At 42.4% G+C, this 17,332-nt stretch overlaps 1 protein-coding gene across 4 annotated transcripts in view; it reads left to right on the top strand.

Annotated features, from left to right (window-relative positions):
* The first annotated feature begins 10,683 nt into the window (after window positions 1–10,683).
* The window catches only part of PNPLA4 (patatin like phospholipase domain containing 4), a 29,485-nt gene continuing 22,836 nt past the window's right edge, over window positions 10,684–17,332 (top strand). For 2 of the 4 annotated variants that reach the window (XM_063126360.1, XM_063126357.1), the window contains exons 1-2: window positions 10,684–10,849; window positions 16,373–16,683. In XM_063126360.1, the coding sequence (XP_062982430.1) occupies window positions 16,525–16,683 (159 nt within the window). In that variant the 5' untranslated portion in view covers window positions 10,684–10,849; window positions 16,373–16,524. Of the gene's footprint in view, window positions 10,854–16,372; window positions 16,684–17,332 lie in introns of all 4 variants that reach the window. The other 2 variants (XM_063126359.1, XM_063126358.1) reach the window with 2 other exon arrangements.

The following is a 17,332-nucleotide window of genomic DNA, read 5'->3' as shown; positions in this document are numbered from 1 at the left end:
TTTTAAAAAAAAGTAAATATATTATTTTATTGCAACAGAAATCTGATAATGTATCCTTGATTTCTATTTATTTTTAATACATTTTATACTGCCCAATAGCTGAGGCCCTCTGGGCAGTGTACAATTAAAACCATAACATACAACAAGACAAAATTTAAAACTTTGAAAATTAAAAACACAATATGAAACCAAAATGTTATAATCCAGGGAAAGCCTGAATGAAAAGATACTTTTTCAGGAGGCATTTAAAGGATGTTACATTTTCTGCCTCCCGAACTGCATGAGGGAGGGTTTTCCAGAGGGTGGGGGCAGCTACAGAGAAGGCCCGCCATCAAGGTTCTTCGTTCCGACACTCTTTTCATCTTGGAATGACGGGCAAGACCTCCTCTGAAGATTGTAATTATCATCTGGTTGTATATAAGGGAAGGTGGTCTGCTAGGTATCCTGGTCCTAAGTTCTTTAAGGCTTTATAGGGTACTACCATAACCTTGTACATGTCTCGGTAGCTAACAGGCAGACAGTGCAGTTCTTCTCTGCATTTCGATGGTTTCATCTGTTTCAACCTGATATGAGGCCTTTGAACAATATCCTAGCTCTAGGGGAAATGCTTTTCAGAGATACAATTTAAATCCCCCAATCACCAATCATATTAAGTTCAATTGCATAAGTCTTTCCTACGGAAGTGGCACTGAATGTCCCAGCAAGGTGCTGATTTCATAGTCAAGAGGACCAATGCAATTACTCTGTATTCAAGTGATTTGTTGATTTAGACTGCATCCTAACACTTATCTGGATGTAAATCCCTTCTACTTCTCAGTAGAAATATTATTATTATTATTATTATTAATAATAATAATAATAATAATAATAATAATAATTTCATTTCTATGTCACCCAATAGCTGAGGCTCTCTGGGAAGCTCACAACAATCCTTAAGAAGTACAGAAAATACAACGTTATAAACACTATAAAACATTATAGTAAAATGGTCTATTTTTTAAGATACAAAATTTTAAACAATTACATCATTGAAAACAATTTCAATTCAATTTCAGTAACAGACCTGTTCAAAGACAGCCCCATCGTATGTCATTAAATGCCTGGGCATAGATGGCAGTCTTAAACTGGCACCAAAAAGATTACAGTGTTGGAGCCAGGCAGGCCTCAGTGGGGAGCTCGTTCCAGAGACAGGGGACCACCACCGAAAAGGCCACTTCCTTGTTGCAACCTTCTAAGCCTCCTTCAGAAGGGTACTTAAAGGAAGGCCACAGATGTTGATTGTAGTGTTCAGGTACGTTCAGGTCAGGAGAGACGTTCCATAAGGTATTGCAGTTTCTTGCCACATAGAGGATTTCCTGTTAAATGGCAATTCAGTTTCACTGGAACTACTCATGGAAAAAATGGCTCCCATGCAGCTGGTATAAGTTTGCCTCTGGCCAAACTGCAGCATGATACTATTTAGCACAACTGTTGATACCATCAGCTACACAGAACTAGATTTTAACATATTTTGGTTATTTTGTCCTTTATCTTCTGGATATTTATATTACTGCACTATATGTTTACTCCGAAGGAAATCTCATTTGCCTCAATAGGATTTCTTCCCATATAAGTGTGCATACATTTGCAGCCTTAGTTATGTTATCCATTTTAGCTGTTTTATTTGATAAACACTTTTCCGAGCAATTACTTCTGATGGATGATATGCACTGCTATAAATATCTAGTTCCATTTAAACTTCTTGTGATCAGTGATTAATCATACCCAGTACAGAGAACATGTTTAGCTACCTGTGTCGTGATTTCTACAGTAAGAAACAATGGTCTTTTTATACCGTATATTTATAAGGAAACAGCAAGCATGATCCCAAGTTTAGTAATTATCTAAGTTCATATATCATATCTATGATGCAAAAATGAAGTGTTTGTGTTCTTTTATCTCCATGGGAAGACCAGGTAAAATATCATCTTAAAGCATCTATTTTCTTTACAACTGTAACTTTTAAACAGAGATCCAAAATGCTCAGGAAGGGCTGTATCTACATGAATAAAAATTCAGAAGACCGAATCTATAGTGTTCATTGATGATAACAGACACTACCACCCCAATGTTCTCTTGGTGTGAAAATAGAAACACTGGAAGTATGTACTTTTTCTTCGTGCATTTCATAGTACAGAAGGGCAAAAGTGAGTGGCTACTGAATATCAAGAGAGTGCCATTACACTTATTCTATTACCTGATAATGTAAGAGTGAGCTATCTTAAAAGAAAAAGAAGAAATTCTACACACATCAAACATTTCATCTGAACAGTTATATTTTAAGGGTTGTTGTTAGACAAAGCTCTGAAAGTGTGAAGGAAAATGAATATTTCCTTTCTCCTCTTTTTTTTTTTAAAAAAACACAGTTTCATTACAGGTCAACATCATACAAGCTCTCTCCAAGTGAGTGGATACAAGTTTCTTTGCTTCTAAACAACTTTTCTTTCTCAGTAAAACCATTTCCCTCCTCCCAAGTATCCAGTGGAGGTGGGAAAGCATGGCTGAGCAACTTGTGGCTCTCCAGATGTTTGGGCCTACAACTCCCATCAGCCCTATCCCCCCCAACTCAGACACACACATTCAGTATCACTTACTCCAAACACACGCATGAACACATGCATTCACTCAAAGACCCCATGCACCCCATTCACCCATACATTCTCTCTCTCTCTCTCTTCCGGGCATGTTCCGGAAGTCCGAACGTGGAGCTGCCCCACCCCAGTGTCCCTGGCTTCGCTTCAGCTGGGCATGCACAGGGCACCATCTCACCCGCCCAGGCCCAGTTGAATTCTCAGTCCAGGCCGGCTCACAGCCAACGCGCGTGAGTGCTGTGCGGTGCCCGGCACCCCTCTTAGCTTGCTGCTCTAGGCGGCTGCCTGAGTGGCCTCTATGGTAGCACCGGCCCTGAGGGCTCCTGTATCTTTAACAGTTGTATTGAAAAGGGAATTTCAGCAGGTGTCATTTGTATATATGGAGAACTTGGTGAAATCTCCTCTTCATCACAACATTTAAAGCTGCAGGTGCCCTGTCCTCTTTTAAATCTGGTCACTCTAGTATAGCTCGTGCAGCTTTAACTGTGGTGATGAAGAGGGAATTTCACCAGGTTCTCCATATATACAAATGACACCTGCTGAAATTCCCTTGTCTGTGCAACTGTTAAAGATACAAGAGCCCTGTCCTCCTTTTCATACAGTCACCCTACCTTAAGTGAAAAGACCTTCTGGCAGCCAGGTGGACACTCCAATGTCAAATCTGAGTCTCCCACCTGGTCTACTGCTACTGGTGTTCTAGAGAGCCATGGGAGAAGGGAAGAAAGTCCAGAACCAAAACAGAGCTTGGGATGGAGTCAAAGGGATTATTTGGGGCCACAGGCAAGATATCCCAGTGATGGGACTCTTCAATCTGCCCCATATCATCTGTGGGACAAAGATTAGCTGTCGAATCCCAGTTCTCCATTTCCAAAAAGGTCTCTCTGGGCTCAGGTTGACTGGGAACTTGATACCAGGCCCTGGTAGTCATTCCATGAATGGAAGCTAAAGTCGTCAGTTACAAAATTGCACACCCTCTTCTCTCCCACCCCTATTTTGGGCTTTTATTTTATGGAGCTTGCCTGAGGGAAGTTCAACACTGTCTTAATTTTGGGCTAACATGACACTGAAACTAACCATCCTCAAAAGTGGGTCTGAAGCTTTAGGAATAGCCTGCTTAGTTTCGGCCTGCTTCAAAAACAGGCTATTTTTCTTCAGAGGTCAAGTCCCTCTGTGGATGGGTCAGGTTCATCTTGGCCAAAATTAGGGGATACACACACACACACACACATATGTTACTAGTCAAGCAGAGAGTGATTTAGGAACAAGGTCTGAGGTGAAGCCAAGGGTTTGGGTTGGTCAGCAATCCAAAACTAGCACAATCCAAAGAACAGAGTCTTTGTAGGAGCTCAGGAGTCCCAGCACGGGAGAACAGTACAAACAAGCAATTCTACAAAAGTTATTTTGCAAGTTAAGGGGGGCTGCTACTTATATGTTGTTATAGAGAAGGTGCTAGACAGGAACTGAAGGCTTCTGTATCCTGAGCTTTCAGAGCTCCACCCAGGGTTCAGATGCAGTTCATCACAGACCCTCTAGCAAAAGTCTTACTCATGAGGAAGGCCTTGCTCATGAGGAGGCCTTTTCTCTTGAGGAATCTTTTTCTGCTAGTGGACACTCCTTCACTTGGCCACAGTCTTAGGCCATACCTTCAGGAGGTCACATTCTTGGGGGATGGGTGGTGGCTCTGCGTCCTCCTCTGACTCAAAAGCAGGGCTTTCTATCTTTTGAGGGAGAAGATCTAAAGACATTTTTCCTGAGGCCCCTGGACCTTCTTGGGTCCTCTGAAGTGGCTTGTATTCTTGAAACATCTGGCTCAGGAGGCTCCAGATTGTCCTCTGAAGATGGTTCTTCCAGGGAGAACCACTTCGGTTTGGCATTGGGGCTTCATCCAAAGCAGATGGGTACCTCTACTATAAAGCCTAGCCCTGCTGGAACCTTGCAACATGAGGATAAACGCTCTGTGCCTCAGGTTACTGGCGAGCAAAACTCAAGGATTGAATAGCAGCCAAAGGGAGCAGGGTTGGGGAAAGACTTGTTCTGCATTCCTATCCTCTACTCTGAGGAGAAATAGGATTCCACCTTCTCTCTAATCCCAAACTCTGCCCATTTCCTCCCTTGCACCAACAGTGTCACAACACAGCATAAGAAGAGTCACACGGGATCAGACCAAAGGCTTACGTAGACCAGCATTCTGTTCACACCATGGTCAACAACCAGCTGCTTAGATGAAGTCTACCAGGGGGCTCTTTTTAGTGGGTCCATGCTCAGCTTTGGACCACTGGCAGGTGCCCAACCATGCCCACCTTAACACAGGCCCTGTTTTGGATGTACATGTAACGTGTGGGACTGACCCTTGGTTTTGTATGCCTTCTTTTAATGTGGGCAGATTATACATGTAATCTACATGTAATTTACACTAACACTTTTGAAGAAAAAATAAATAAAAGGATCAGATGGAGCCTTAAAGATGAAAATGTGTATTATTTGGTCCTTATGTATATTTGACTTCTACTGGATTAAACCCAGTGACTTTCCTTATTATTGAATAAAAATATCTCACTGACCATCTGGGATTGTTGGGAAGACCTTCTATTGAACAATGCTGGTAACCAGGTTTATCAAATAATTCCAGTATGCTTACTGACTGATCCTATATTTATTCAGAATCAAACCATATATTGCAGTCAATGGGATTCGCTCCACGTAACAGGTTTAGGATTGCATTTGTGCAGCCCGATGCAATATTTATTTGGAAGTATGTCTCAACGCTGTTCAGTGGGATTTACACCCAAGTAAGTGTGCATAGGATTGAGGCTTAATCAAGCAATAATTTTATACATTGCCTGCTATAAAATTTAGAGAAGGGGGATTTGATCAATTTTATTAATTTATTGATTTGTACTGTTCATTTTATAACTTCCATACTTGTCTGCAATGACATGTTTTTATAATTCAAAGAAAACTACTTTAGCATCAGCACATATGGTATATTTTACAGAACCATTATTTCACTCCTGGTTTCGAGAGTTAGCACTTCCTGGCAGGAATAAAATCTTGGGAATTAAGTTGGAATAAATAAAAAAAAAGCCCAAGGAGAAAAAATGATTGCCATTGCCTCTAAGACGGCCAAATTTCACGACATTAAGCTTTATTCAGGCCCCATGAACATAGTGCAGTTCTTTGCCAAAACTAGCTGTGCATCATTTCCCGCACTTAAAAACTGCTATAAAATGGCAGATTATACTGGAAGTCCTTCGACATTTTAATGCATGTTTACAGGGAGAGAAGTATTTTTAGATCAGGTTTCACCTTTGAGGTTTCATGAGCTCCTGAGTAGCAAAACTGTTTCGACATTCTATCAAGTTGGCAAGTTGCGAAAGACCTGACATAGTATAACAATAAGGAATGACAGAATACAATGGCATCTGTTTAGCAGCCCACTTAATCCACATGACTCTAGAAGGTAAAAACACATGTAAATTGATAAACCGTGAACATCATTTCAAAGCAAAGATTTTTTTAAAAAAAACTTTGTAAACTGTGGTTCTTTTTCCCATTGCCAAGATGATCACTATGAATCAGGTGCACACAAGTCCCGCTCCATTATTTTCTGTGAGTTGAAGAAGGCTCATTACATTGGAATTCTCTCACTGTTTATACTCAGTCATTCCTCAGCATGGAATGAGCATGGAACAAAAGCCCTGTTTATACCCATGCTCCATGGAACTGCATATCATGGTAAATATGACCAATTTAGGCCTGTGCCAACCCTCCAGTTCCTCAGAAAGGTGGGAAAAAACCAAAAAACTAAGGCATTTATTATTATTATTATTATTATTATTATTATTATTATTATTATTATTAATTTCATTTCCATACAGCCCAATAGCCAAAGCTCTCTGGGTGGTTTACAACCATAACAAGACAATAAAATACAGAATAAAAAATTAAATATCCAAAATTTAAAACAATTTAGACAGCTAAAAACAGTTTCAATAAAATGTTTAAATGACTGGCATAAATGCCCCATCACATGCCATGAAATGCCTGGGAGTACAGGGAAGTCTTGAGCTGGCACTGAAAAGGTGATAATGAAAGGGCCTTTGTGGGGAGCTCATTTTATAAATGGAGGGGGGCACCACTGAAAAGGCCCTCTCTCCTGCTGCCACCTTCCAAGCCTCTCTTGGAGATGGCACAGAAGCACCTCCCCCCCCCCCCCCCGATGTTGATCATTGTGTCCGGGTATGTTCAGGTTGGGACATTCCTTAATTAGGCATTCTACCTTATCCCATCCCATAACAATGTGGTTTCTGGCCTAATCATGGGGCAGAAGTTGTCTTCATTGATCTCTTGGATGATATTCATCTTCAGCTTGATAGGGATAATACTATCCTCGTTGATCTTGCTTGGCCTGTCAGCAGTTTTTTGATACAGTGGAACATATTATTTGTTTACATCAACTTCAATTTTTGGTTGGGATGACTGGTTTGGTTTTCCAGTGTTTCCATTCTTCTTGACCGCCTGGACATGGAGGGCTGACATTGGAGATGCTGCCTCATCCCCTCAGAAAATGGATTATGGAGATCAGCAGGGATCAGTGCTATTTATTTATTTATTTATTACATTTTTATACCGCCCAATAGCCGAAGCTCTCTGGGCGGTTCACAAAAATTAAAACCACAAAAAACATCCAACAGGTTAAAAACACAATTTTGAAATACAGTATAAAAAGCGCAACCAGGATAAAACCACACAGCAAAGTTGATTATAAGATTAAAATACAGAGTTAAAACAGTAAAATTTAAATTTAAGTTAAAATTAAGTGTTAAAATACTGAGTGAATAAAAAGGTCTTCAGCTGGCGACGAAAGCAATACAGTGTAGGCGCCAGGCGGACCTCTCTGGGGAGCTCGTTCCATAACCGGGGTGCCACAGTGGAGAAAGCCCTCCTCCTAGTAGCCGCCTGCCTCATTTCCTTTGGCAGGGGCTCACGGAGAAGGGCCCCTGTAGATGATCTTAAGGTCCGGGTAGGTACATATGGGAGGAGGCGTTCCTTCAGATAACCTGGCCCCAAACCATTTAGGGCTTTAAATGTCAATACCAGCACTTTGAATTGGGCCCGGACCTGGACTGGCAGCCAATGAAGCTGGAAAAGGACTGGCGTAATGTGATCTCGTCGGCCTGCTAGTGTTGATCTTGTTAAACATATACATGAAGGCATTTGGAGAGACCACCTTCAGCTTTGAAGTGAGGTGTCTTCAGTAAGCTGAAATGGATGCCTGAAATCTAGGTGGCGTTCCTTATTCTCTGTCCTATGCGTTGACGATGACATCGTTGCTGGAATGATCTCCTCGATGAGGCTTGCCTGGCACCAACATTGTTATCTTTTCGGCAACAGGACAAGACTTTTCTCTTTTCCCAGGCAATTAACATATGCTGAGTTTGTTTGCCCTTACTTGACCCCAGAATAGTTGTTTAAAAGGATATTGTTGTTTTTATGTTCTTGATGGTTTAAAATTTTGTATACTTGTTTTTAATGTTCACTGTTTTTAACTTCTGTAAACCGCCCAAAGAGCTTCTGCTATGGGGCGCTATATAAATGTAATAAAATAAATAAAAAATAAATAAATAAGCTCATGCACTCAGTTCTGTATTTCAGGTGATAAACATCCAGGTGCTGCTATTCTGAATCAATGTCTCAAAGCTGTTGTCAGGTAGATGAGATTGAAAGTGAATCAGGACAGTGCAGGGGCGATGCTAGTAAAATCCAGGCGGCGTACAACAATAAAAATAATATAATAAAAACTGATGCAGTAATAAAACAGAAAATGTTCCAAAAACAAACCAGCAGACACTAGCATAAGGCAAAACCTACAACACACAATTGCAGCTACAACCCAGTCTAATAAAACATAGCCCTGGGAAGGCCAGAGTAAAAAAGTGAATTTTCATTATAATATTTATGAACTGGAAAAAATTTGAAATGAAAGAAGGGCCCATTTGCTATTAAATTGAAGCAATGTATATTGTTGTCGCTTTCATTTTCCTTGCACTGACTTTATATCTGCATGATTTGCCATGTCACCTGTTTTGTTTTTTAAAACCATATTTGGGGTTTCCAATCTCAGAAAGTGTACATAGTTTCTGTTTATGCTGTATATAAATAGCTCTGCAGTCTTATTTCATCTTCAAAGCCTTGCTATGTCCATACAAACTCCCTTTCTCCCTGTAGCACAAAATATTATCAGTGTGGTACTGTTCTCTTCACCTCTGGTCCTCTTGGGGATCCTGAGCTGTATTGCAGCTTTAACAAAAATCCCGAGTAGCAGTCATTGGTTCTTCAGTAGTTTCCAGAATGCCGCTGTTTTGGAATTGTTTTTCGTTTTTTTAATATTGAAAGCTTTGAGGTTTTGTTTTGTTTGTTTTGCAAACCTTTAGAAACGGATACTGTTTCTAAGGCTCTGATCAAGCTCACTGGTCTTGTTCAACTAGTGGAGCTAGATAGAGATGCACATTTCCATCTACATCAAAAGATGGAATATTTATGAGTTCAACCTTTCAGTAGTTCAAATACAAGTGGGACTGAAACTTTGAAGCTCTCCAAATGAGAAGCGTGTTACAGCCACACTCCTTCCTTCTCCCTTTACAACAGTGCCGGCTGGACGTGGGCAACAGGTAAAATCCTTATCGATGTAAGCATTGTATATTTACGAAGTTATGTTTACAAACACACACCATCCACTATGGCCTATTTGCATATAGTGTTTCACATGCCTGTGGAATGCCTGCCTGGGTCAATAATTGCTTGCATGTTATTTTACAAATAGGGAAAAGAAGGGAGAAACAAATTCTCAGGATGCTGAACATTTTTATTTGTAAGTTGAAGAGCCCGACGCGTTTCAGTCTGTTTCTTTTCAAAACTCTTTTCGGGCTCTTCAACTTACAAATTAAAAAGTTCAGCATCCTGAGAATTTGTTTCTCCCTTCTTTTCACCTGATTTGGGTGCTTTTCTCCCCTTTTTTATTTTACAAATGGGACAGAAAATGTGATATATTTAAAGATGACTGGGCAGCAATGGAACTCTCCTGCAGCTATAATCCTGTATATATCAGGCCTAAGGAACTGGTTGTGGCATGGCAAAAACACTGGGATAGATATGAGTGGTTCAGTCAAAAAAGCAGAAGAGAACACGGCAACCCTGCTAGACCAGACTAAAATATCAGCACTCTGTTTCTGACATCCAATCGCCTTTTCCAGCGTCTGGTCCCCAGATGTTACTGCCCTACAGCTCCCATCCTTTAGGGGACCCAAGTTTGCAAAATGCTGAAGGTAAATGAAGCAGCAGCAGCAAACGCTCTCACCATTTTTGAGGTATACTTATTTATTTGTTTATTGCATTTGTATACCGCCCCATAGCCGAAGCTCTCTGGGCGGTTCACATAACGATGAGCCGAAAAAACAGACCCAGGCTCATTACATATTGCCAAATTATTTATTTTAAAAACAACAACGACAACACCATCCCTAATAAAACGATATCTGCACCTCATTTCTTTTGAGAGCTCGTTTGTATGCTCCCTCCCTAGCTCATCATCGCTGCGGGTTCCACTCTGAGCACGTTTTCTTCGCCTACTCAGGACGCAGAAGCCCTGTTCAATTACACTGAATTGCCCCCCTATTTCCCAGGGCTGTTTGTTTGTTTATTATTACATGTATATTCCGCCTTTCCCCCTCTAGTTGCGAGGATTAAAAAAAAACACCTTACGAAAATGACAAGGACAAAGCTCTGTGTAAGCGACCCACGAGGGGACCGTAAGCAAATCGCAAAGGTAGCCTGTGTCCGTGTCTCCGCCTGCACGCTGTCTCTTTAAGGGAGCGCAGGCAGACGGCGGCTGAGCGTGTGGAATCTGCCGACCGCTCTAAGTAAACAGCGCATGTTGAGCGAGCCGCGGCGCTCTCGGGGCAGGAGGGACTTAAAGGAAGGCGGGACGAGACCAAAGGGAGGAAACACAGGGAGATACGAGTAGTTCCGTTATAGCTCTCCTTTCTGTCTCTCTCTCTCTCTCCACCCCCCCCCCCGCCCGGTGGTGATAATGAGGGCGCCTGGCTATGGACAAGTTTTCTTTTAACCTCGAGTGACAGCTACTATTGGGGATGATGGGAATCTTGAATTTCAGCCCCTGTCCTAGAAGCGAGTTCGAAAGGATTTTTGCTCGGGGCTAAGTAGGTGCTGCTGTTTGTTTGTGGCTTTTGGTGGGAGTGAGCCTGAGTGGTTGCTCGGGGTGGTGGTGGTGGTGGGGGCTTTTTGAGGCCTTTCCCAAGCGATTATTGGGATCTAACCTTGGGGAAAGAGGTTTTGGTGCTGCTGCTACCTTACCCTGAATCACTCCATTGGTTTTTAGCATAGAATCGTAGAGTTGGAAGGGGCCTACAAGGCCATCGAGTCCAAACCCTTGTTCATTGCAGGGATCCACCTTAAAGCATCCCTGACAGGTGGCTGGCTGTCCAGCTGCCTCTTGAATGCATCTAGTGTGGGAACACCCTCCCCTCCCCCCCCCCCCCCCCCCATCACACCGTCTCTGCTGGCTAGCCATGGCTGTCCAAGGCCTTGGGTTAGATAATTTTGCCAGCCCTGCTGAGAGCCTGTAATTGGAGATACTCTAGGAATTGGAGCAAAGGCCTGATGCAGCCAAAGCATGCACTGCCCCACTGAGCTATGCCCCCTTCTTCCAGTGAACTGTGCACCCTTTCCAAATGTATACGGGCTGCTTCATAATGGACTGTGATCAACCAGCAAACCCGAGGAATTATATTTTCATTTATTAAGAGGGCATCAATGTTCCAGATGAAAACAAAATGAAAACTGCCTCCTTTAAAAACAAACAAAAGTAGTTGCTGAGCTAGTGCAGAAAAGGGCAACTAAAGGCACTGTCCTACGCACATAGAGACAGAAAAAGTCCTACAATTCCCAGCAATTGCAGGTCTTTTTTTTCTGTCTAAACATGCATAAAATTGCATGCTAAAATGATCAAGGGCTGGAGTGCCTCCCCTATGAGGGAAGGTTAAGACAGCTGGGATTGTTTGGCTTGGACAAATGGCAAGTAAAAGTAGACGTGGTAGAGGTGCACAAAATTATGCATGGAGTGGAGAATATGGACAGGGAGACAGTTTTCTCCCTCAATACTAGAACCTGGGGTCATCCTATGAAGATGATTGATGGGTACTTCTTCACACAGCACATAGTTAAACTGGAATTTGCAATCACAAGATGTAGTGATGGCTGTCAATGTGGATGGCTTTAAAGGGGCTACACAAATTCCTGGAGGAGAAGGCTAAAAGCTGTGTTTTTAACCTGTTGATTGTTTTATTATGGTTTTAATTTTTGTGAACCGCCCAGAGAGCTTGGCTATTGGGCGGTATAAAAATGCAATAAATCAATAAATAAATATCAATGGCTACAGCCCTAATGGCCATATGCTACTTGCAGTATCAGAAGCAGTAAGCCTATATACACCAGTTTCTAGGGAACATGGGTGGGAGGGTGCTATTGCACCCATGTCCTGCTTGTGGGTTTCCCATTGACAGGTGATTAGCCACTGGTCAGAATGCTGGACTTGATAGACCTTTGATCTGATCCAGCATAGCTCTTCTCATGTTCTTAGTAACCCCACTCTCATTTCAGAATAGAAGACAGGGGTGTTTAATAAGATGGAGGCCTGGCTTAAAAACCATGAAGAGGTGTAGCACTGGCTTCTTAACAGGAATCTTCAAATTCCAAGTCACCAGCTTTCTCCACTGTCCTCTGTAGCAGTCAAGCAGATTAGAACTTATTCCAGATGGGAAACTTCAAAGAAACGGAGAAGGCAGATTATTGCCAAGTGGGAACTGTTTTCCGCCTGCTCTCTGCCAGTTTTACAGCACGCTAGATCAATGTGATGGGGATGATTTAAATTCAGTTACTTGACCATGCTCATTAGATGTGTTAGCATTGGATAAAAGTGCTGGGTGGTTTAGCTAAATAAGTGGTAAATTATGATGCCTTAAATCTCCGGAATGTTGGCACCGTCTGGGTCCTTGTTAGTAATGCCTTAATAACCAATTGTGACTGACACTAATGGGCACTTGCTCTGTTCAAGACTGAGGCTTTTTGGCATGAGATCTTTCTATTGCTATATTTTGTCTATTGAATACGGATAAATAATAGGCAGTAGGCTGATCAAATTTCCACTTTTTCTAAACATGTTATCACACAATAGCATTTCAACCCACAGTTATGATAGCATTGCTATTTTCTTCTTCTCCCATGGCTCCTGTGCCTTCAAAAGCTGTGTGACAGCCATCAATTTGACGATTTCCCTCTCGCTACATTTTCTAGGAACAGTTCACATGTTGAATGTCTGCCTATTAAGCAGTAGATAAAGAAGTAGATAAAAAAGGTTGCCCTAGGACATGAAAAATCATTGTAATATTCTCTTAAACCTCGATGTGGTATTCTTAAAATGGTGTAAGAGAGCATTCCCATCCTTGGCCTAATCTACGCCAAGCAGGATATTTCACTATGAAAGCGGTATATAATAAGGCAGGAGCCACACTACTGCTTTATTGCAGTATTGAAGTGCACTGACAACTGTTGGGGCCCATTGACACATGCCATATGCCGCTTTCATACCACTTTCATACCGCTATATCCTGCTTGGTGTGGCTCCTGCCTTTCATATACCGCTTCCATAGTGCAATATAATGCTTGGTGTAGATCTGGCCCATGTTGTTTGTGTTACTCCTGGTAGTATTTAATATTTTAAAGTGGGACACCCTGATCATGCACACATTACCTGGAAGTAAGCTCTGTCATGGGTGATAGCTTTGGGAATACATTATTAGGCTGCAATACTGTACACACATATTTGAGAGTAAGTTCCATTGAACATAATGGGATTTACATGCATTGGATTGCACTGCATATGTCTCAATATTTATGGCTGTTCAACCATGAAGCTTTCTAGTAGGGATGTGCTCCACTCCGATTAGAAGCGGAGAATCAGAAGCAAATTGGCCTGCTCCGCCTTGCCCAGAGGCGGAGTAGAAGCAGACCGGGGACCCGTAGAAGCACGGCGAAGAGAAGTGCCCATACGCGGAGTGCTTCTCTTTTCGTGGACCGATCCGATCGCCATTTTGAAAAATTTCACCCATAGGATTGCATTGCGGAAAAGAATAGGGGATAACTGTTGTTTTTTAAGCTATCTTTCTGAAACTTCTTGTGCTTGGAGAGTCGTGGCTGGGGGTCATTTTGAGCCTACTCTCAGCTCTCTGCGTGGTGCGGTTCGCTTGCTAGAATTTTTGGAAAAATCGGGTAAAACAGCGGGAAAATGTACCTTTTTCGAAGGGCTGAGGGGCAGAGTCAACTCCCGGTCATGATCACATGATCCCAAAGTTGGAGGAGGGAATAGGCAAAACGGGTAACTTGGGATTCTGGGAACTTCTCTTTCTTAGTCTGAACGGACTTTTCCCAGTGTTTTTTAAAACAGTAGCCCCACCAAATGCACAGACACAACCTGAAATCATATACTAAGCCAATAATAAGAGATAGAAAAAGCACAGCACTGCTACCCACCCTAACTTTGGGGAACAACTAAATAGATGTGGTGCAAGGGGATGAGCTCCCCTAGGGCATATGGACGTGCCCTGTGCACTCTCCTGTCCTTGGAGGGCCATCAGAGCCCTCCAAAGGTAAATCAGAGAATGCCTATCATGAGTTGAAGTAATCGTTTGCTTCTTAAAGACTTGTACCTAGACAGGACCAGTCAAATTGGCAGATGATTCCCCTTCCTCTTGGGCACGTCCACTCCCCTCTTACTGGTAAAAGACAGATATAGCCTTTTTAAAAAATTCTTCTTGTTGTTTATTCAGCAACACTGCTGCTTTTAATTCCACCCCTCCTTTGTTTATTTATTTATTTATTTATTTATTCCATTTTATATGTATTACTGGCTTTGAAACTATCCTTGGCTCACTTCCTTGTGCCCCCAGAAATGTCTGCTGCCTGCCTGCCTTCCCTCCCTCCTCCCCTGCCCACCTCGCAGAGATGGTTTTTGTGTGTCTTGCTTTGACTCAGGGGAGAAGTCCTTCCTGTGCTCAAGTTCCAAATCAATTTTTCAAGTGTGGAAAAGGATTCATATTTAGGTTTATCTCTACTCCCCAATTCATGCCATGTTGGGATTTCCTTTGAAATGGGCCCATTGAGCTGTCTGCAGCTTTAAATCCCTGAGATACTGGGGTGTCCGACTTTCATAAATTCCCCAAAAATCAGGGGATGATGGGATTGGCTTGAAACTTGGCGTCCATGTGGACACATGGATAAGCTCTCATGGGACCGAAGGTAAAGTTTCTGACGTGCAAATTGACGTAGTTGTAAAATGGGACTTGATTTGGGGTGAGTTAAAAGGTTTAAGCCCCGCCAAAAATCAGGGGATGAAAGGATTGCCTTGAGTCTTGGCATGCATGTGTATCCCTGAATAAGCTATCATGGTGCCGAGTTTGAGGTTTCTAACATGCAAATTGACGGAGCTATCGAAAGGGGTGTGAATGGGATGCCCGATTTTCAAAAATTCCCCAAAAATCAGGGGATGATGGGATTGCTTTGAAACTTGGCGTGCATGTGTATACCTCCATGAGGTGTCATGGTGCCAAACTTGAGGTTTCTAACTTTAACAGAAAAAAAGTTGTATACTTTTTTAGCTTTCAATGCAAGCCTATGGGGGGGAAAACGGAGCTCCGATCCGGATCCGGAGCTCCACAGCGGAGCGGACATAGGCGGAGTGGGGGCGGAGCGGAGCGGCCCGATCCGCAAATCACGGATCTGGAAGAGAAGCGGAGCGGGGGGTCCATGCACACCCCTACTTTCTAGGTTGACTTGACTTTTTTAGCCTAATCTATCTGAGAATACATTCAGATAATTTTGGGTGCCTTGCACCCCTTGAAGGAAGGGTGGGATAGAATTGTGATAAATAAAATATATGGATATGTCAGACAAGGCAGGTGGACCTAGAAAGGGGTGCTGAAGCACATTCTAATGAAATTCTATAATGGGGCCTGATAATAAAAATATAACTATTGTCATCCATTGGGATTTGAAATCTTAAAAGCAAGCTACCTCATGCCAGTGATATGTACTTGCAACTCAGGCATCCTAGAAGCAAAAGCCATGAGATGGAACATGAGTTCCCCAGCTCCACCATTTGGATCCTCCCTCCAGGATGGTTTGGAGCCAACTGTAGGATTATGCTTCCCAGTCCTATTTACTCCCGCCAGGAAACTCAGGGGGATACTATGGTAGATAGTGTTGAACGTTATTAAGAGGTCCTGGAGAGCTAAGGAGGTAGCACGCCGCCCAACACCACTAGGGTGATTAAGGCTAGTTCTGTTCCAAATCCAGGTCTGGAGCCACACTGAAGTGGTCTGGTTTAAAAAGAAATGACCTTCTTTATCATTGCCTTATGTGTGCGCAATTTCAGGCCTGTAAGACACAGTGCACATGGGTCTTACACTGTATGTGCTAAAAAAAAAATCTATCCATCAGTATTATACTCCTCTCATCCCAAGCAGGGTTGGGCTTCTGAACTTGAAACTGCTAGTTTGCTTAATTGCTGCCCTCTGCTTTAATCATGTCGATTCTCCTGCACAGTTAGTTCATTAATTTGAAACATCCTGACAACTATTTATTGTTGTTTGTTTGTATTTTTCTATCAGGTAACCTCAAGAGTAAAACAAATCCACCTATAACACTGTGCTTTCTACAATAACATTGCCAGGCAATCCTTTATGTGCCTTATTCTTTCTGTTGGAGGACAGCAAGATGAATCTTTTTAAAGCTTGTCCTGATATTATCTAAATTTAGAGGAATGTGGGCTGCCAAAAGCATCTATCGAATCCCAAGACAATGGATTTACTTCAAGCAGGCTGCACTGCAGAATACTCTGTTCCTTAAAATCCAGAAGCTTGAGAGTGATGCTGATCATTTCTGCGTTTTCCAAGCTCTCCGTGTTTTCACCACATGCAGTGTAAGTATTACCTACTTCTGTATTTATGTCTTGCGCGTACGAGCTTGTCTTCAAGTGAAAAAAAGACTCATTTAATAATAGGAGCAAATTCTGTACAACTTGGTTACAGTTGGGTATCAGGATTAAGCTTGCAAATGTATACACGCTTACTTGGGAGAAAGCATCATTGAACAGAGTGGGGCGTAACTTCCAAGTGAACATGCGTGGGATTGCACTATAAGAGGATAAGCTAAAGGCTGTGCTAAAAAAGCTGGGTTTTGAGAAGGGAAATGAAGGAAGATGGAAAGGTGGCATCACATGCATGTTCATTTTTTATGATCATGACTTGAACTTGGTGATGCTTCTTCCAAGTAAATATGAATACACTTGGACTTTCAAGCTGTGATTCATACTTACTTGGAAATGAGCCCCATTAAAATCAATGGGACTTCTTTGCAATGACTTCTTTGGTTTAGGACTGGCTTGGTTGAATGAAAGCGTGTGCCACACCTGCATCACAATGAGGGGTAAGAGCATAAAAAGTGCCATGCTGGATCAGACCAAGGGTCCATCTAGTCCAGAACTCTGTTCACACAGTGGCCAACCAGCTGTTGACCAGGGACCAACAAAGCAGGACATGGCGCAACAGCACCCTCCCACCCATGTTCCC

The sequence above is a fragment of the Elgaria multicarinata genome, chromosome 5 (genome assembly GCF_023053635.1).
Source record: "Elgaria multicarinata webbii isolate HBS135686 ecotype San Diego chromosome 5, rElgMul1.1.pri, whole genome shotgun sequence".
Lineage (NCBI taxonomy): Eukaryota > Metazoa > Chordata > Lepidosauria > Squamata > Anguidae > Elgaria > Elgaria multicarinata.
The sequence above is the reverse complement of the archived record's forward strand: the minus strand, read 5'-3'. Positions and strand labels throughout refer to the sequence as shown.